The sequence below is a fragment of the Balaenoptera borealis genome, assembly GCF_965194805.1.
Source record: "Balaenoptera borealis genome assembly, chromosome: 2".
Classification (NCBI taxonomy): Eukaryota; Metazoa; Chordata; class Mammalia; order Artiodactyla; family Balaenopteridae; genus Balaenoptera; species Balaenoptera borealis.
The window spans coordinates 74,544,641-74,567,356 of record NC_138867.1 but is presented as its reverse complement, the minus strand read 5'-3'; the positions used below and the strand labels follow the sequence as shown (position 1 = coordinate 74,567,356).

General features: G+C 36.9%; 1 protein-coding gene and 1 long non-coding RNA gene across 2 annotated transcripts in view; one reads left to right on the top strand and one right to left on the bottom strand.

Moving 5' to 3' along the window:
* Positions 1–22,716, bottom strand: part of ADGRV1 (adhesion G protein-coupled receptor V1) — a 566,898-nt gene that overhangs the window by 177,663 nt on the left and 366,519 nt on the right. Inside the window, exon 85 of the mRNA XM_082378598.1 lies at positions 1,981–2,097. Coding sequence (XP_082234724.1) covers positions 1,981–2,097 — 117 coding nt within the window. The remainder of the gene's footprint in view (positions 1–1,980; positions 2,098–22,716) is intronic.
* Positions 2,090–22,716, top strand: part of LOC309622577 — a 38,682-nt gene continuing 18,055 nt past the window's right edge. The window contains exon 1 of the long non-coding RNA XR_014240994.1: positions 2,090–18,785. This is a non-coding gene — a long non-coding RNA (uncharacterized lncRNA). The remainder of the gene's footprint in view (positions 18,786–22,716) is intronic.

Below are 22,716 nucleotides of genomic sequence, written 5' to 3'. Positions count from 1 at the left end.
AGTTGTTTACATTAACCCCCATCAGATTATGTCTCTTTCACTCTCATTTTCAAGCTGTCACAGTACAGGTTTTCTACACTCGTTCTACCTGTACTCTTAACACAGGCAGCTTGCTGTTTTACCTTGTTTCAGCTCTGTATCACTGCATACCTGATAAGACAGCTTCCTGTGTTTTCATCCAGGTCATTCATCAAAAACTGAATAGGTCAAGGACATGGACAAAGACCTTCAGCAAACCGCTATGGACCTCAGTTCAGGCAGATAAATGACAACATACACAGGGAGCACATAAAAAGTTCAACTTAGATAAACTGCTAAAGAGAGTCAGAGAATCTCGCAAATGCTATTGTAATTTCAGCAAGTATTTGTTTTATGTTGTATGGTTTAGATTTTTTAATTGTTTGGTGGGGGACTGGAGAACACCATAAACTTTCCATAATTAGAGCTGCCCAAAGAGCTATAAAACAATAATTCTATGAGGTAGGAATTATTATCCCCATACGCAGATTTAGAAACAAACCTTGGAGAGAGTCAATAACTTGATTAAGGTTACAAAGATAATAACAGAGCCAGAATTCAAACCCAGATGCAGGCCTCCAATTGTTCCAAGTAGTTCTGTTAACTAAACAGTTCAGTTTTCTTCTCCTTCAGAGCCAACTATAATATCATACTTGGGAAAAGATCCCTTCCTTGAATCTGTATGGTATTCTCTACTAATAGTATCATCTCACCTTCCTCCAATACTGCCAGATGGTAGAAATCCCACATCCTTCTTATTCAACAAGAAAAAAGAATATGCAAGGGCCTGAATGCATCTGTTTACATAGTATACTTCACCTGCATACTCAGAAACACATATGAAACTATTACTATCACATGAAAGATTGAACAATACCACCATGTAGAAATCACTTTCGAAGGCAGCATCTTAGTTGAGCTATTGAATTATTGACATTAATAGTGCTTAAGTGGATCCAACTCTCACATTAGCCTCTTTATCAAGCAAATCAGCATTAGACAATAGAGAGAATTTGGGACTTTAGTCAGAAAAGGAGAGTTCAAATCTCTCCCCAACCCTTACTAGTTCCTCAGGAGAGTATGCTAGGTCTCTTTGGGTTTCACTCTGTACTCTCTCCCAAAGTGATCTCTTCCAAAGCAATGGCTCCATTTTCCAACTCTAAGTCAGTAACTGTCTAATGTATTTCTCTAGCATGGACCTCTGTTCTGGGATTTAGCTCTGCATATTCCACTTCTCCCTGAGTCTCCACTGGAGATCTCACAAGAACTTCACACTCAGCATGTCCTTAAAAAAACTCATCATCTTCTCCCAGTCTCCAGGGATCATTATTTTAGTTCAAGGCACCACTATCTACCCATTCACTCATGCCAGAAACTTGGGTAACATCCTTGGTTCCACCTTCTGCATTCTTTATAACCAATCTCTACATCCTATAGTTCTAGTTTAAAAAAACAATTCTTAGAAGCTGTTCACTTCCCTTTGCCTCTTTTGCTCCCTCTTTGGTTCATACCACCACGTTCTTTCCCCTGAATACAGCTAAAGCTACTTAATTGGCTCCCATGTCAACTCTCTGCTGAACTCAATTCACTACAAACAGGGAGTTCCTTCTAAAATCCAAATCTCATCATGTCACTCTCTTGCTTAAAAATAATTCTATGACTTCTCATAGAAAAAAAGTTAAAATTTCTTACTGTGCTTTAGAGGGCCTGCATCACAAGCCTCATCTCCTACCACTCCCTTATTTCCAACTCTACTAGATTTCTTCTCATTTCCTCAAATTCACTACACTTTCTAATGTTGTACAGCTTATAAGGTTTTTCATGCATTGATCTTGTGGGAATGCAGTGATGGATATATGGAATTACTTCCATTTCAGTATAAAGAATATCAGATATAAAGGCCACTCCATCCAGACACACTGGAAAGCTGAAGGGGGCAGAGGGAGGAAATGAGGTACCAACCTGGATGAGCATCCAGCTAAACTGGCAAAGATACAGGTAATGTATGACAGCAGCCACGGCTGAACAGCTCTCCTCTGTGAGTTGGGGACTTGCATATGCAGATGCCAGAAATGCAATCTGTAAGAAACAAATACTTTCATTTTTAAATCATATTAATCAAGAATATTAAGAAAATAAACCATTTTCTTATCTGAATCGATGATTCAATGACTCAAAGGGAAAAGAATTTGATTTGTTGCCCAAAATGAGATGACTAAGTCACTCTTAAAATGGCAATACACATATTTTTATGTTTATAAGAAACAATGAATTATACGAAATTATGCTACATGCTGCATCGGACTGTCAAGAGGAAATTCTCAAAGTAAACCTTGTTCTTACAGATGGACAAAAATCATATGAAATACATTTATTTTAGTTCAGTACAAAAGAGAAAATAGAGTGGAAATACCATTCCTTGTGTAAGTCAAAGCTAATAGGAGAGAAAAGAAATAGAAGAAAAAAGCTCTGAGTCTACCATCATCTGCATCCTCTGGTCAGGAAGTACACATATAACAAAATAGACTTAAAATAAATGTAAAACTTCAAACCCTACGGTTACCCTAATTCTTGGATTTTTATTTTGACTACCCTCAAGTCTTTCTTCAAAAGTAACCTTCACAATGGGACCTTTCTTGACCACACTATTTAAAATTACACCCTCTTTTCTTCTCTCCTTCCCACATATATGATCTCCCTACTCTACCTTTCTGTTTTTTTTAAACAGTGCTTGTCACTTTCTAACATGCTCTGTAATTTGTTTATTTCTTATGTTTCTTGGTCATTGTTAGTGTCATCCACTAGAATGTAATCCCTATGAAGGCAGGATCACTGGATGTTTTACTCACTGGTGTACCCCACACTCACACAGCCCAGTGTCTAGAACACAGTAGGTACTCTCAAAGTCTCTGTTGGAGGTACTCAATAAATACGTGTTGAATAAATGGATAAATAAATGCAGTAAAACACTCCTGTAATTTCTATCTATCATTTTCTCTACTATATGACTACTATGTCAAATTTATAATGGAAAGTATAGATGGCAAGGGAAAATTTGGAGCAATAATAGTGTACTGTAACCTCTCAAGGAATAAATTCCCTTCCTCTTTCAGACAGAGACCAAGTCTTTTTAACTTAATATTTTAATAAGCTACCACTATGCCTGGAATATGCCTGAAATGTTCAATAAATAATTGTTGAAAGAAAGAATGATTGATTCCAAAAAAACAGAGGGGTGTTGTAAGGAGAAAACTAGCTGACTTACGCCTCAAAATCTCTCAACTTCTAAAAAGGAAATGCAAATGTCATTAATATTTCTTGGATTTTAAAAAATGAATACTGTGCTCAAAATCAAATCAGAACATTGATTTTATTTTCAAATGAAATATGCCCCTCCCCAAACCTTTTATTTCAAAGGTGTGTACGTTAAATCTTCCTGAAAATTTCTGCCCAGGAGTGTTCCCAGGATGGCATCATTGTGGCGAATGTCAGGATCTGGGATAAGAACTTGCATGCTCCCAGCATCTCTATTTCATGGGGAAAGACTTACCTTAACCAGTCTCCTTAGTCAATTACAGAAGAACCAAAATGCTAATTAATAAATTCACAATAATATGTATCTCATGCCATGCTGACTTCCCTCTTGGGAATTATTTACTGAGTACTTCCTGTACCAAGTATAGAAGAAAAAGAAACCTTTTTCCTTTTTTTTTTCTGTTTTCTTTTTCAAGCTATGGACTCTAAACAAGTCAGTTTACCCTTCTGGGACTAATTCCCTCATCAGTAGGAGGAGGAAGTTGGAAAAAATAAACTCTAAAGTCTCTTTCTACTTCAAAATTCCAGGATTATTTTTTAAATAAGAAGTATTCCTGACTCAACTTTTTGTTTATTTTAACTCTAGATTTGGAGTATTTGTAACACACAATTAAAAAAAAAGTAGACACTAGAAATGCATGTCTCGTTATATCCTAACAATCTGGTACAAATTAGTTCCCTGGAAAAAATAAAGCCAACGAATTTGCCTTTCCAGAATGTATCACAAATAGCTTTTGAATTATTAGAGCTTATTTTAAAAACACGCTTAGATTTCCCTAGATTTTAGCTTCAAACTTCTGAATTGTAATATATTATAAGTCATACATTTAAACTTCCTAAATTCCACAAATATTCATTGAACACCTTCACCAAAACACTAACAATGAACACTAAATAACCGAAAACTATGCCTTAAAAGACCTTAGAAACACAGAACTGTGAGATTCAGCCAAATAAAAAATCCAAAAATCAAAAAGAACAACTTTAACATTTTATGCTTTTTCTTTTCACAAAGTGGCATCTTTTCATAAAGTCTTTATAAGTGTACTTATAATAAATTTGAGCCTCTCTAATTCAGATTCTATAATATGGATTGTGTTGAATTTATTTCCTGGTTTTGTACGAATCAACCTGAATGGTTTGCTAGATAAAACAACAGTGTAATCCAAACTGCAATTGAATGTGTTTAGTTTTAACCATGAAACTATTTATAAATGGTATGCTAATTTAAATAACTCTTATTCTTTTCAATATTTTTTCTTTGAAGCAGATTAGTACAAGTTATTGTTTAAAACTATATTTATTTTCAGAATACAGTTTTAACACCCAAAATTCCATTCTTAAGATATGGCTTCTTTATATTTGATTATGTTTTAATTTCTTTTTCTAAATCATAAGACCAGTTACATACCTACTTTTGTAAACTATGAACATTCTTCCAGAATGTTCTCTGAACTATGAGAAATGCTTCTCTCTGTATGGGAGAAGGTTGGTAAGCAAGACAGGGCTGAGCTCTCAATACATATTACTACAACAGGGATGAGCTAAGAATACTTGGAGAACCAGAGATTATGTGTCATGGGGCCTATCTAAAATTAAATTGAATTAAAATATAAATTAAATGGTTAAAGTAAAATAAAATAAGATCTCCTAGCATATTTAGCTCACATATTCTTAAGGTACATAACCGAGGAAGAGAGGGAGTTTTACCGTTGCTTTTTTACTCAAACACATAGAGATGATCAGGAAAAAGGTTATTTTCAGTCAGTTCTCTGGATACACTAAGTTGAACACCGTAACAGAAAATAAGGAATTTTTCAATGGTTCTCAGTCATTCATGTGTTGATTCATTCAGTAAGCAAGTGTTGGCATACCTGCTATCTACAGAGCATTATGCCACCTATGCAAGATGAAGAATGTGATGGCGGAAAACTGTGTACCATGTACCAGCAAGGTGCTACATGTTTTCTCGTTTTTTTTTGTTGTCCATGTGTGTGCATGCACACGTGCCACATATTAATGATGTGAAGTCACTATTGTTTTATCCCAGTTCAATTAATGATGAAAGAAGATCTGATAGGGGAACTAACTTGTTTAAGGGTCACTGAACAAGTTTTAAAGTGGGATTCAAATCCTGGTGTTCTGATTTGAGAGGCCAGAGTTCTTTCTAGAACATCACACTGCTGCCCACCAAGCTACATCCAGCATGAGTCCTGTCTCAAAGTGCCGAAATTCTAGTTCATTGTTTCTCAATCTTTTTTAACCCATGGGCCACCAGAGGTTCACAATGGCAATAGAACATAATGCCCGTGGCAAATATAATACTACTCTTAATTTTATATTGATATAACATACGTACATCTTAACTAAAAAAATATATATATATGTATTTCCAGAAGAGAGTATCTGATATATTTTGTTAACAACTTATAAAATTCTTTCTTCTTCTGGTTGATTAGAGCTCTGCTGTAATAACCAAGGGAGGAAATACCTAATTTTTTTTTCATTTAAAATATACAGGGGGCGGAGTCAAGACGGCAGTGTGGGAAGACACAGAGTTAGCGTCTCCCCACACCTAGGGTACGAGCTGGCTGCTGGTGGGGTACCCTGACACCCAAGGAGACGGGAGGAACCCCCAAGTGAATCAGTAGGATGTGGTGGGACTGAGGGAGGGAGAAGAAGTGGAGGCCAGACTGGTTCAGCATCCCTGAGGCCGGGGAGATCAGGAGAGGCAGGCAGGTGGAGCCATCCAGGAGAAGAGGGAGAGGAGTGGAGGGCAATCGCCCCACCCACTTGGGCCCAGGGAGCCTGCTGAATTCCCAGGCTGGTACACCCCCTCCAAAGTCCCGTGAAGGCCATGTGGGTCTTGGGGCATAAGAGGGAGATGGGGGAGATCAGGAGATCAGGAGAGGCAGGCGGGAGGGGCCCTCCCGGAGGAGCAGCAGAGGAGCGGAGGGCGTTTCCCCCATCCACGCAGGCCCAGGGAGCCTGCTGAGCTCCCAGGCCAGTCCCTTGCCCTCCAAGACACCCCACTGCCCCTGGCCGCATTGGTCCTGGGGGCATAGTAAGGAGGCCAAGGGGAGAACAGGAGAGGCAGGCGGAAGAGGCCCTCCGGACTGGAGGAGCAGGAACGGAGAGGAGGGCATTTGCCTCACCCAATTGAGCCCAGGAAGCCTGCTGGGCTCCCAGGTGAAGTTCCCCGCCCTCTGAGACCAGGGGTGAGGGGCACGCCTGGGCCCCTTCTGTTCCATTGAGCCTACGCCCCACCCCTCACAGCCCCCAGGGCTTCTTCCAGCCCTGTGGGTCCGAAGCATAGGCCCTGCCCAGGCCAAAACCTTGCCCTGGCTTAGGCCCCACCCTCCACAGCCAAGGGCCCCCTCCCCAGTTTTTTTTTCTTTTCCTTCCTCCTCTTTTTTACTATTGTGACACTGTTATACCTTCCGGTTGTTGATTCATCTATAGTTTTACTATTATATTCTTTCTAACATACCTGTTAGTTTCCTAGTCTAATTTTTTTTTTTAACTTTGTTATTGTTCTTTTTTTTTTTTTTTTGCCACCCCACGTGGCTTGCAGGATCTTGGTTCATGAGCCAGGGGTCGGGCGGGGTGGTAGCTCCGAGTCTGAACCACTGGACTAACAGAGAACCTCAGACCCCAGGGAATATTCATCGGAGGGAGGTCTCATGGAGGTCCTCATCTCAGCACGAAGATCCAGCTCTACCCAACAGCCTACAAACTCCAGTGTTGGAAGCCTCAGGCCAAACAATCGGTAAGACAGGAACACAATTACACTCATTAAAAAAAAAAAAAAAAAAGACATGACAAAAAATTATGTAACAGATGAAGGAGCAAGTTAAAAACCTACAAGAACAAATACATGAAGACAAAATAGGCAATCTACCTGAAAAAGAATTCAGAGTAATGGCAGTAAAGATGATCCAGAATCTCGGAAATAGATGGAGGCACGAATTGAGAAAACACAAGAAATGTTTAACAACGATCTAGAGGAACTAAAGAACAAACAAACAGAGATGAACAACACAATAACTGAAATGAAAAATACACTAGAAGGAATCAATACCAGAATAACTCAGGCAGAAGAACGAATAAGTGAGCTGGAAGACAAAATACTGGAAATAACTGCTGAGGAGCAGAATAAAGAAAAAAGAATGAAAAGAATTGAAAACAGTCTCAGAGACCTCTGGAACAACACTGAACACATCAACATTCAAATTACAGGGGTCCCAGAAGAAGAAGAGAAAAAGAAGGGGTCTGAGAAAATATTTGAAGAGATTATAGTTGAAAACGTCCCTAACATGGGAAAGGAAATAGTCACCCAAGTCCAAGAAGCACAGAGTCCCATACAGGATAAACCCTAGGAAAAACACAGCAAGACACATATTAATCAAACTAACAAAAATTAAATTCAAAGAAAAAATATTTAAAGCATTAAGGGAAAAACAAAAAATAATATACCAAGGAATCCCCATAAGGTTATCAGCTGATTTTTCAGCAGAAACTCTGCAGGCCAGAAGGGAGGCAGGATATACTTAAAGTGATGAAAGAGAAAAACCTACGACCAAGATTACTCTACCCAGCAAGAATCTCATTCAGATTCGATGGAGAAATTGAAAGCTTTTCAGACAAGCAAAAGCTAAGAGAATTCAGCACCACCAAACCAGCTTTACAACAAATGCTAAAGAAAATTCTCTAGGAGGGAAACACAAGAGAAGAAAAAGACCCACAAAAACAAACCCCAAACAATTAAGGAAACGGTAATAGGAACATATATATTGACAATAACCTTGAATGTAAATGGATTAAATACCCCAACCAAAAGACACAGACTGGCTGAATGGATACAAAAACAAGACTCATATATATGCTGTCTACAAGAGACCCACTTCAGACCTAGGGACATATACAGACTGAAAGTGAGGGGATGGAAAACGATATTCCAGGCAAATGGAAATCAAAAAAAGCTGGAGTAGCAATACTCATATCAGATAAAAATAGACTTTAAAATAATGTTACAAGAGACAAGGAAGGACACTACATAATGATCAAGGGATCAATACAAGAATTGATATAACAATTACAAATGTTTATGCACCCAACATAGGAGCACCTCAGTACATAAAGCAAATGCTAACAACCACGAAAGGAGAAATCGACAGTAACACAGTAATAGTAGGGGACTTTAACACCCCACTTACACCAATGGATAGACCATCCAAACAGAAAATAAATAAGGAAACACAAGCTTTAAATGACACAACAGACCAGGTAGACTTAATTGATATTTATAGGACATTCTACCCAAAAGTGGCAGAATAGACTTTCTTCTCAAGTGCACATGGAACATTCTGCAGGATAGATCATACCTTGGGTCACAAATCAAGCCTCCGAAAATTTAAGAAAACTGAAATCGTATCAAGTATCTTTTTTCACCACAACACTATGAGACTGGAAATCAATTGCAGGAAAAAACTGTAAAAAACACAAATACATGGAGGCTAAACAGTGCACTACTAAATAACCAAGAGATCACTGAAGAAATCAAAGAAGAAATAAAAAAATGCATAGAAACAAATGACAACGAAAACAGGACGACCCAAAACCTATGGGATGCAGCAAAAGCAGTTCTGAGGGAAGTTTATAGCAATTCAATCTCACAACAAGAAACAAGAAAAATCTCAAACAAACAATGCAACCCTACACTTAAAACAACTAGAGAAAGAAGAACAAAGAAAACCCAAAGTCAGGAGAAGGAAAGAAATCATAAAGATCAGAGCAGAAATAAATGAAATAGAAACAAAGAAAACAATAGCAAAGATCAATAAAACTAAAAGCTTGTTCTTTGAGAAGATAAAACTGATAAACCCTTAGCCAGACTCATCAAGAAAAAAAGGGAGAGGATGCAAATCAATAAAATTAGAAATGAAAATGGAGAAATCACTACTGACACCACAGAAATACAAAGGATTATACAAGACTACCACAAACAACTATATGCCAATAAAATGGACAACCATGAAGAAATGGACAAATTCTTGGAAAGGTACAATTTTCCAAGACTGAATCAGGAAGACTTAGAAAATATTAACAGACCTATCACAAGTAATGAAATTGAAATCTTATTTAAAAATCTTCCAACAAAGGTCCAGAACCAGATGGCTTCACAGGTGAATTCTATCAAACATTTAGAGAAGAGCTAACACCCATCCTTCTCAAACTCTTCCAAAAAATTGCAGAGGGAGAAACACTCCCAAATTCATTCTAGGAAGCCACCATCACCCTGATACCAAAACCAGAAAACGATATCACAAAAATAGGAAATTATAGACCAATATCACTGATGAACATAGATGCAAAAATCCTGAAAAAAATACTAGCAAACAGAATCCAACAACACATTAAAATAATCATACACCATGATCAAGTGGGATTTATCCCAGGGATGCAAGGATTCTTCAATATACGTAAATCAATCAATGTGATACACCACATAAACAAATTAAGGAAAAAAACCCATATGATTATCTCAACAGATGCAGAAAAAGCTTTTGACAAAATTCAACACCATTTATGATAAAAACTCTCCAGAAAATGAGCACAGAGGGAACCTACCTCAACATAATAAAGACCATATATTACAAACCCAGAGCAAGCATCATACTCAATGGTGAAAAACTGAAAGCATTTCCACTAAGATCAGGAACAAGACAAAGATGTCCACTCTCACCACGCCTATTCAACATAGTTTTGGAAGTCCTAGCCACGGCAATCAGAGAAGAAAAAGAAATAAAAGGGATACAAATTGGAAAAGAAGAAGTAAAACTGTCGCTGTTTGCTGATGACATGATACTATACATAGAAAATCCTAAAGATGACACCAGAAAACTACGAGAACTAATCAATGAATCTGGTAAGGTTGCAGGATACAAAATTAATGCACAGAAGTCTCTGGCATTCCCATACACCAACAACGAAAGATCAGAAAGAGAAATTAAGGAAACAATCCCATTTACCACTGCAACAAAAAGAATAAAATACCTAGGAATAAACCTGCCTAAGGAGGTGAAAGACTTGTACTCAGAAAACTATAAAACACTGATAAAAGAAATCAAAGATGACATAAACAGATGGAGAAATATACCATGTTCTTGGAGGGGAGGAATTAATATTGTGAAAATGACGATACTACCCAAAGCAATCTACAGATTCAATGCAATCCCTATCAAACTACCAATGGTATTCTCCACAGAATTAGAACAAAAAATTTTACAATTCGTATGGAAGCACAAAAGACCCTGAATAGCCAAAGAAATCTTGAGAAAGAAAAATGGAGTTGGAGGAATCAGGCTACCTGACGTCAAACTATACTACAAAGCTACAGTAATCAAAACAGTATGGTGTGGCAGAAAAACAGAAATATAGATCAATGGTACAGGGCAGAATGCCCAGAGATAAACCCACGCACATATGGTCACCTAATTTATGACAAATGAGGCAAGGACATAAAATGGAGAAAAGACAGCCTGTTCAATAAGTGGTGGTGGGAAAACTGGACAGCTACATGTAAAAGAATGAAATTAGAACACTACCAAACACCATACACAAAAATAAACTCCAAGTGGATTAAAGACCTAAATGTAAGACCAGACACTATAAAACTCTTAGAGGAAAACATAGGAAAAACACTCTTTGACATAAACCACAGCAAAATCTTTTTTGACCCACCTCCTAGAGAAACGGGAATAAAAACAAAAATAAACAAATGGGACTTACTTAAACTTAAAAGCATTTGCACAGCAAAGGAAACCATAAACAAGACAAAAAGACAACCCTCAGAAGGGGAGAAAATATTTGCAAATGAAACAACAGACAAAGGATTAATCTCCAAAATATACAAACAGCTCATGGAGCTCAATATCAAAAAGACAAACAATCCAATTAAAAAATGGGCAGAAGACCTAAATAGACATTTCACCAAGGAGGACATACAGATGGCCAAGAGGCGCATGAAAAGATGCTTAACATCACTAATTATTAGAGAAATGCAAATCAAAACTACAATGAAGTATCACCTCATGCCGGTCAGAATGGCCATTATCAAAAAAGCTAGAAACAATAAATGCTGGAAAGGGTGTGGTGAAAAGGGAACCCTCCTGCACTGTTGGTGGGAATGTAAATTGATACAGCCACAATGGAAAACAGTATGTAGGCTCCTTAAAAAACTAAAAATAGAACTACCGTATGACCCAGCAATCCCATTACTGGGCATATATCCTGAGAAAACCATAATTCAAAAAGAGACATGTAGCACAATATTCACTGCAGTACTATTTACAATAGCCAGAACATGGAACCAACCTAAATGTCCATTGGCAGATGAATGGATAGAGAAGACATGGCACATATATACAATGGAATATTACTCAGCCATAAAAAGAAACGAAATTGAGTTATTTGTAGTGAGGTGGATGGACCTAGAGTCTGTCATACAGAGTGAAGCAAGTCAGAAAGAGAAAAACAAATACCGTATGGTAATGCATACATATGGAATAAAAAAAAAATGGTACTGATGAACCTAGTTGCAGGGCAGGAATAAAGATGTAGACATAGAGAATGGACCTGAGGACACGGGATGTGAGGGGGAAGCTGGGGCGAAGTGAGAGTAGCACCAACACATCGACACTACCGAACATAAAATAGATAGCTAGTGGGAAGCAGCAGCATAGCACAGGGAGATCAGCTCCGTGCTTTGCGATGACCTAGAGGGGTGGGATAGGGAGGATGGGAGGGAGGCTCAAGAGGGAGAGGATATGGGGACATATGTATGCATATGGCTGATTCACTTTGGTGTACAACAGAAGCTAACACAGTATTGTGAAGCAGTTATGCTCCAATAAAGATCTATTAAAAAATTTTTAGACACAAGAGACAACATTATATACTATTTACTGCTGGACAAAACTGTAATAAAGATATAAAAGCATAAAAAAATACATATAGCACGTGTCTCTTCTTACTTGGGCTAAATAATAACAAATAATAAAAATTGGTTTTCCTATAAACCTCAATTCTCAGTACTCCTTAATATACACTTCCCACCCCTCCCCGACACTTTACTATAGACATTCTCACTCCTCTCTCTATGAAATGCCCTTCTCTCTACTCTCCATCTTACCCAGAACCTACTCAGTTTTTACAGGAACAGTTCAAATTCCACCTGCCTACTCTGATCATGACAGACTCCTAGACTTTCCTGTTTTTTAGAGTGTTAACAGCACGTGTTGTTGAGTATTTATAATGGGCCAAATGTTGTCCTTTCTAATAGGAGAGTGCGTATGGGTGAAGCCAGACACACACATGATGCAATAAAATGTAACAGATGTTGTAACAGAATACGGGGTAAAATATCAGGGGAATGCAAACTCAAGATTGAGTAGTTCTGCTTGTGGAAGTCAAAGAAATATTCAAAGAAACAGAATTGCAGTGGCTTTGTCTACAAGTCCCAACTCCCCCACCTTCTCTTCCTAAGCTTACCTTCCACAGGACCCTGCATACTCCAAACCTGCTACTCTAACTGCACTGACTGCCATTCCCTAAAACACGTTCCATCATCTCTCAATGCTCTGCCTTTGTTCTTTGTCTTCCGTGTTGCTAGAATTGTTTCTTATCTTTCTCTGTTGAAAGTCCATTTTTCAAGGTGTGGTTGAAATGTCAACTCTGTCATGACTATATGGCTATTGCTTTCAACCATAAATAACCCTTCCCTCCTCTGAATTTTTAAAACAGGATTTTATGAACATAAGGATTGATTTTCCTATCCAGTTCTCCCAATTCTTATATAAAAATCAGCCTTAATCTCTTGGAAAACTGTCAACTCCTTAAAGGCAACAATTCAATCGTATTCTCTAGTATTATTATTTTGAACTACATTTTTTTTAAAAAATTTTATAGCTACTTTATTTATTTATTTATTTATTTTTGGCTGTGTTGGGTCTTCGGTTTGTGCGAGGGCTTTCTCTAGTTGCGGCAAGCGCGGGCCACTCTTCATCGCGGTGCGGGGACCGCTCTTCATCGCGGTGCGTGGGCCTTTCACTATCGCGGCCCCTCCCGTTGCGGGGCACAGGCTCCAGACGTGCAGGCTCAGTAGTTGTGGCTCACGGGCCCAGCTGCTCCGTGGCATGTGGGATCTTCCCAGACCAGGGCTCGAACCCGTGTCCCCTGCATTAGCAGGCAGATTCTCAACCACTGCGCCACCAGGGAAGCCCTGAACTACATTTTTTTAAGAAGGAAAACATAGCAAGTATTCAGTATCCCCTACAGACCCTATCATGATTTTGAGCATATTAAGTGTTATTTTAAACAGCGTTACTGAAGTATGATTGACAGACAATACATAATGGCACATATTTAAAGTGTATGATTTTGACACACAGATACTCCCATGAAACCATCCTCACAATCAAGATAATTAACGTATACATCATCCCCAAGGCTTCATCATGACTTTTGCAGTACCCACCCTGCACCACCACCACTTCTCACTTCCCAGACAACCTGTTTTCTGTCACTACGCATTAGCTTCATTTACTAGAATTGCATGCAAATGGAATCATAGGTACTTTTTTCTCTAGTTTACTTCATTTAGCATAATTATTTTGAAATTCATCCAAAATAATGTATCAATGGTTCATTCTCTTTTTATTGTTGAATAGTGTTCTAATTACATATCCTTTCACCTGTTGATGTGTATTTGGGTTGTTTCCAGTTTTTGGCTTTTACAAAGAAAGCTGCTATGAACGTACAAGTCTTTGTATGGACATATGCTTTCATTTATCTTGAGTAAATACCTAGGAGAGGAATGGCTGGATCATATGGTAAGTGTGTATTTAATATTTTAAGAAACTGATCAATTATTTTCCCAAAGTGGTTGTAATATTTTACATTCCCATGAGAAATGTATGTATCCAGATACTCCACATTCTCACTAAAACTTGCAATGGTTAGCTTTTAAAAATTTTAGCCTTTCTAATAGGTACACAGAAGTTCCTCAGTGTGGTTTTAATTTGCATTTTCCTAATCAGCAATGATGTTGATCATTTTTTCATGTGTTTATTTGCAATCCATATCTCTTCTTTGAAGAAATTCCCACTTAACTCTTTTGCCCACTTTTAAAGTTGGTCTGTTTTTCTGTGATTGAGTTTTATGAGTTCGTTCTATATTCACGATAAAAGCCTTTCATCAGATACTTGTTTGAAAATATTTTCTCCAAGTCTGTGACTTGTGTTGCCATTCTCTAAACACTGTCTTTTGAAAAACAACTTTCTAACATGGATGAAACCCAATTACGAATTGTGTCATACATTTTTGACCTTTTATAGATTATACTTTTGGTATCACATCTAAGGAAATTTTGCCTAATTCAAATTCACAAAGGTTTTCTCATATGTTTCCTAGAAGTTTTATAGTTTTCGGTTTTAAAATTAGGTCTTTGATAAATTTTGAGGTATTCTGAATACATCGCAAAGTATGGTCCAAAGCTTTTTGTTCTGCAGGTGGATAACCACTTTTTTCAGTGTAATTTTTTTGAAACACTACCCTTTCTCTACTGAATTATCTTTGCATATTTTCCTATATACATGGGGATCTATTTCTAAACTCTCTAATCTTTTCCATTCATCAGTTTGTCTATGTTTACACAATACTACGTCATCTTGATTACTGTAGCTGTAATTCTTGAAAACAGGTAGTGCTAGACTCTAGTTTCTTCTTTTTTTTCAATGTTGTTTGGGTTATTCCAAGTCATTTGCATTCCATATGAATTTTAGAACCAGGTACTCAATTTCTACAAAAAAGTCCTGCTGGGCTTCTGACTGGCACTGTGTTGACTCTCAATCTGGGGAGAATTGACATGTTAACAATATTGACTCTTGAGCCTCATGAACATTTTATCTTTCCATTTATTTAGGTCTTTTCTAATTTCTCTCCGGAGTGTTCCATAATTTTCCACGCACACGTCCTTCATATATTTTAAAAAATATTCATCCCTAAGTATTTTATATTTTGCTGTTATTATAAATGGTATTTCATTAAGCTTTAATTTCTGATTGCTCATTGCTAGTATATTGACTGTACATATTAATTAATTTTGTATATTGATTTTATATATTGTATTGATTGTAAGTATTGATTGCATATTGATTTTGTATATATATTCTGCAAACTTATAGAACACACTTAACTAGTTTGAATAGTTCTTCTGTAGAAAACATTATATTTTCTACATAAAGGATCTCTGAATAAAGGAAATTTTACTTATTTTTTAAAATCAGAATGGCTTTAAGTTCTTTTTCTTGCCTTACTGTACTCACTGGATATAGACAGACGAATAGATAGATAGATAGGTAGATAGATACAAATACAGGTATAGTGTATATATATACACACAAAGGCGGTGAAAATGAACATCCTTGTTTTACTTCTCATCTTAAGGCTAAACATGTGGTTTTTCACCATTAAGTATTTTTATGAGCTGAACTGTGTCCTCCCAAAATGCATATGTCGAAGTACCAAAGTCCAGTATCTCAGAATGTAATTATGTTCAAATATGATGTCATTAAAGAGGTAATTAAGTTAAAATGAGGTCTTGAGGGTGGGACCTAACCTAATATGAATGGTGTCCTTATAAGAAGTGAAAATTTTGGATACAGCAATCCAGACATACAGAGGAAAAATTCATATGAAGACAAAGGAGAAAGATGAACATCTAAAAAGCAAGAAAAGAGGGGTCAAAATGAAATCAACCTTGCCAATACCTTGATCTCAGACTTCAGACTCCAGAACTGTGAGAGAATAAATTTCTGCTATTTAAACCATCTGGTCTGTGATTTTGCAATGGAAGCCCCAACAAATTAAAACAAGTATGAGGTTAGCTATGTTTTTTCTTCCGTAGATGCCCTTATCAGGTTGAGAAAGTTCCCCCCTCTATTCCTCCTTTGTTGGGAGTTTTTATCAGAAATGGATATTGAATTTTGACAAAGCTATTTCTCTATTGAGATATTCAAAAATATTACTCTATTTTTATTCATTAATGATAAATTACATTGATTGAGACTTGAATATTAGACCAACCTTGCATTACTGGGATAGTTACCACTTTACTGTGATGTATTATCCTTCTGATTTGCTAAAATTGTATTAAGAATATCTGCATCAATGTTCATAAGGAACATTGGCTGATAGTTTTCTTTTCTTGTAATATCTTTGTTTCATTTTGGTATCAGGATAACATTGGCTTCAGAGAGTAAGTTGGGAATCATTTCCTCCTTTTAAATTTTCTCAAGAATTTGTGTAAAATTGGTATTTTTTTTTCCTTAAATGTTTGAGAAAATTTACCAGTAAAACCATCTTAGACTACAATTTTCTTAGTGGGAAGATTTTTAAATATAAATTCAACTTCTTTAATAGACATAGAGATATTCAGGTAATCTATTTCTTCTTGAATGAATTTTGGTAATTTGTGTCTTTTAAAAAATTTGTCCATTTCACCACAATTGGGAAATCTTTTGATGTAAAGTCATGTATGATATTTCCTTATTATCTTTTTAAGATCTTTCCTGTAGTGATGTCATTTCTCTCTTTCCTCATATTGGTAATTTGGATCTACTTTCTTTTTTTCCCCGATCATTCTGGCTAAAGGTTGATAATTTTATTGATCTTCTTAAAGAACTGGATCTTGGTTTCACTGATTTTCTGTATTGTTTTCCTGCTTTCTATTTCAGTAATTTCTGTTCTCCTCTTTATCATTTATTTATTTTGAGTTTAAAAATTGTTTTTCTTTTATGCAATCATATTTTTTTTAATATAGGCATTTAGTTCTTTAAATTTCCTCTTAATACTGCTTTAACAGAATCCTTCAAATTTTGTTATATTGTGTTTTCATTTTCATTCAGTTCAAAATACTCTGAAATTTTCATACTGATTTCTATTTTGACCTATGAATTATTTTAAAGTAAGCTATTTAGTTTCCAAATATTTGAGGATGTTCCATCAATCTTTCTGTTGTTGACTTCTAATTTAATTCCACTGTAGTCACATGACATGTTCTGTATGACTTTAATCATTTTAAATTTACTAGCCTATATTCCATGTGCACTTGATAAAAATGTATATTCTACTGTTGCTGGGTGAAGTGTTCTATAAACATTTTAAAGATATTCTATATTCATTTTAAAGATAACATTTTAAAGCTATTCTATATTCTTACTGATTTTCTGGGTCTTTTTCTTTCAGTTATTAAAGAGAGGTCTTTAAATTACCAACTGTAATTGTGAATTTGTCAATTTTTCCTTGTAATTCTATCAGTTTTACATGGTATATTTGGAAGCTCTGTTATTAAGTACGTGAATATTTAGAATTACTATATTCTCTCAATAAACTGCCCCTTTTATTATTATGGAATAAACTTCTTTCTCTCTTATATTATTCTTTGCTCTGAAATCTACTTTGATGTTAATATAGTCAATCCAATTTTTTTCCATCTTTTTACTTTTAACCTAAATATATGTGGCTTTACATTTGAAGTATGCTTCTTGCAGGCAGCATATAGCTGTGCCCTGCTTTTTATTCATTTTGAAAAATCTCCATTTAAGCAGCATATTTAAGACCACTTGCATTTAATGTGATTTTGTGGGCTAAAGTTTAAATCTATCATCTCATTATTTGATTTTTAGTTGTCACATCTGTGAAAATTATCTGGTGATAATTTTAGCTTTAGTATACGTGAAAACATCTTTACTTTGAAATATATGTTGGTTAACAGGTTTTTTTCTCCTTCAGTACTTAAACATGGTTTCTACTATCCCCTCACTTACATGATTTCTGACAAGAAATCTGCTGTTTGAAATTTGTTTTTTGTAATTTTTGTTGTTTTTAATATTTTCTCTTTATCACTGGTTTTAAGCAATTTGATCAATGATGTGCCTTGGTATAGTTTCTTTATGTTTCTTCTGTTTGTGATTCATTGCAGTTCTTTCAACTTCTTGAATCTGTAGGTTTACACTTTCAACAAATTTGAAAATTTGTAAATCATTATTATTTCAAATGCTTTTCCCCAAGTTCTCTGCATATCTCCAGAGTTCTTTTTTATAGTTTTTTCTTCTCCAGTACTCTGTCCTGCAAACTCTAGCTGTCATGGTTTCCCAAGACTCTCATCTTGTCTCCTTAACTCTGTGGGTCTGGGAGGAATGGCCAAGATGATGGAATAGGAAGACCCTGAGTGCACCTCCTCCCATGGGCACACCAAAATCACAACAATCTACAAAGTTTCTATTGATGAGAAAGGCTAGAAGACTAGCAGAAAAGATCTTCTACAACTAAAGACAGGAAGAAGGAACAACATCGAGATGGGAAGGAGGGGCAGAGCTGCATACTCTCAGGTGGGCAACACACATGGAAGAGGATAATTACAATTGCAGAGGTTCTCCTCAAGGAGCAAGGGGTCTAAGCCCCACACAGGGCTCCTCAGCCCAGGGGGTCCTGCACTGGGAAGAAAGACCTCAGAATGTTTGGCTTTGAAGGCCAGCAGGGCTTAATTTTAAGAGTCCCAGAGGGCCGTGGTAAATAGAGACTTCACTACTAAAGGGTGCACACAAAATCTCACATGCTCTGGGAGACAGGGTAGAAGGAATAATTTGAAAGGATCCTGAGTCAGACACACCTGCTGATCTTGAAGAGCCTCCCAGAGAAGCAGGAGCAACTGAAATTCACCCTGGAGACATAGACACTGGTGGCAGCTCCTTCTGGGAGTTTGTTCTACCATGTGAACACTGGTTCTGGCAAGCATCATTTTGCAAACCTCACTCCAGCTTATTAGCACAGGGACCCAGCCCCGCCAAACCAGAATCTGGCTTTGTCCACCAGAGGGCCCAGGAACCAGCCCTGCACACCAGTGGGCTTACACAAACTCTGGGACCCTTAGGGCTCTGAAGCCAGAGAGTCTGGAATTCAGCTCCACCGACCAGTGAGCTGACACTAGCCCTGAGACCCCTGGGTCGCAGCCCAACCTACCAGCAACACAAAAGTAGCTCCAAGACCCCTAGGCCCTGTAGCCAGAGAACCTAGAACATGGCCCACACACCAGCAGGCCAACATCAGCTCTGGGACATCTTGGGCTCCTCAGCTAGCTGCCCTGACATCTGGCCCCACCCACCAGCAGGCAGACACCAGCTCTGGGACCCCCAGGGCTCTGTAGCCAGAGACTCTGGTACCTGGCTTTGCCCACCAGCCAGCTGGCATTAGCCCCAGGACCCCCTGGGGCTCTGCAGTCAGTCTCCTCATGACCCGGCCCCACCCACCAGTGGCTGGAAGCCTCCTCACAAGGCAGGGCTTGGCAACGAAATGGACAGGGCCAGCCACACTGACCAGGCTACCCACAGTAGGCAGCCCACCATAACAGAAGAACCCACACAGCCCAAATAGGGGGCACCATTAATACATACATCTCTGGTGACTAGAGGTGAATGTGTTTCTAGGACACATAGGACATCTCCTACAAAAGGTCACTTCTCTGAGATCAGGAAATGAAACCAACCTACCAAATACACAGAAATAAAAACAGCAAGTCACACAATATAGGGTGACATAGAAACATGTTCCAAATGAAGAAACAAGATAAAACTCCAGAAGAAAAACTAAGTATAATGGAGATAAGCAATCTACCCAATAATGAGTTGAAGACAATCATCATAAAGATGCTTAAAGAACTAGCAAGAAGATTGGAGGAACAGAGTGAAAAGTTATTAGTTTTTTTAAAAAGTTAGAAAACATAAATAAAATAGAACCAAACAGTGATGAAGAATTCAATAATAGGTATAAAAAATACACTAGAAGGAATCAAAAAGTTAGATGATACAGAGGAATGGGGTCAATGAGTTGGAAGACACAGTAGTGGAAATCACTGAAGCTGAACAGAAAAAAAGAATTAAAAAAATAAGGACAGTTTGGGACATCAAGTGTACTAACATTAAGATTATAGGGGTCCCAGAAGGAGGAGAGAAAGAGGCAGAGAATATATTTGAAGACAATAGTTGAAAACTTCCCTAACCTAGGAAGGACATCCACGTCCACAAAGCACAAAGAGACTCAAACAGGATCAAGACAAAGAGCAACCCACCAAGACACCTTGTAATTAAAATAGTAAAAATTAAAGAGAGGATTTTAAAAGCAGAAAGGGAAAAGCAACAAGTTACAAACAGGTGAACTCCCATAATGCTATAAGCTGACTCCTCAGCAGAAACTCTGAAGGCCAAATTGAGTGCCATGATATATTTAAAAAGGTGAAAGGGAAAAGTCTACAACCAAGAATACTGTACCTGGCAAGGCTTTCATTCAGATTTGATGGAAAGATCAGAAGTTTTACAGACAAGCAAAAGCTAAAAGAATTCAGTACCACCAAACCAGCTTTACAAGAAATGTTAAAGAAACTTCTCTATGAGGAAAAGACAAGGCCACAACTAGAAACATGAAAATAACAAAAGAGAAAGTTTCTTCATTAAAGGCATATATATAGTACAGGTAGTAAATCAACCATGTATAAAGCTAGTAGGAAGGATAAAGACAAAACTGTAAACCCATGTGTATCCATAATAGGTAGTTAATAAATACAAAAAACAAAAAGATGATAAATATGATGTCAAAAACAGTAAAAATGGGCAGGGGGAGTAAAAATGTAGGGTTGTTAAAATGCATTTAAACTTAAGAGATCAGCAACTTAATCAAATATATATAGTATACAATATATACTATATACTCACTTTTATCTAATCATAACACTAAAGTAGTCATCAAATCACAAGGGAAGAGAGCAAAAGAAGAAGAAAGGAACAAAAAAGAACCCCAAACAATTAATAAAATGGCAGTAAGTACCTATCAATAATTAATTTAAGTGTAAATGGACTAAATGTTGCACTCAAAAAACACAGAGTGGGTGAATAGATATGAAAATAAGACCCATCTATGTGCTGCCTACAAGAGACTCACTTCAGATCTAAAGACACCACAGACTGAAAGTGAGGAGATGCAAAAAGGTATTAATGCAAATGGAAATGCAAATAAAGCCAGGGTAGCAATACTTATATCAGACAAAATAGACTTTAAAACAAAGACTGTAACAAGAGAAAAAGAAGGACATTACATAATGATCAAGGGATCAATCCAAGAAGATATAACTATTGTAAATATATATGTACCCAACATAGGATCACCTAAATACATAAAATAAATATTAACAGACATAAAGGGAGAAATTGACAGTAACACAATAATAGTAGGGGACTTTAACATCCTACTTACATCAGTGGAAAGACCATCCAGTCAGAAAATCAATAAGGAAACACTAGCCTTAAATAACACATTAGACCAAATGAACTTAGTAGATATATACATAGAACATTCCCCCCAAAAGCAGCAGAATACACATTCTTTTCAAGTGCACATGCAACATTCTCTAGGACAGAACACATGCTAGACCACAAAGCAGGTGTCAGTGAATTTAAGAATACTGAAATTATATCAAGCATCTTTTCCAACCACAATGCTTTGAGACTAGAAATCAACTACAAGAAAAAAAAACCTGCAAAAACCACAGACACATGGAGGCTACACAGTATGCTACTAAACAACCAAGGATCACTAAAGAAATAAAAAATTACCAGAGATAAATGAAAAAAACCCACAACAATCCAAAATCTAAGGGATGCAGCAAAAGCAGTTCTAAGAGGGAAGTTTATGGTGATACAAGCCTATCTTAGGAAACAAGAAAAAAATCTCAAATAAACAACCTTAAACCTAAAGGAACTAGAAAAAGAAGAACAAACAAAACCCAAAGTTAGTAGAAGGAAAGAAATCATAAACATCAGGGCAGAAATAAATAAAATAGAGACCAAAAAAGCAAAAGAAAAGATCAATGAAACTAAGAACTCATTCTTTGAAAAGATAAACAAAATTAATAAACCTATAGCCAGACTCATCAAGAAAAAAAAGAGGGCCCAAATCAATAAAATCCGAAAAAAGGAGAAGTTACAACTGACAGCACAGAAATACAAAGGAAAACAAGAGATTACTATAAACAACTATACACCAATAAAATAGCCTACAAGAAACGGATAAATTCCTAGAAATGTTCAATCTCTCAAGAGTGAACTAGGAAGAAAACGAAAATATGAACATACCACTTACCAATAATGAAATTGGATTAGTGATAAAAATACTCCCAACAAACAGAAGTTCAGGAACAGATGGCTTCATAGGTGAATTCTAGCAAACATTTAGAGAAGTTAATACCTATCTTTCTAAAACTATTCCAAAAAA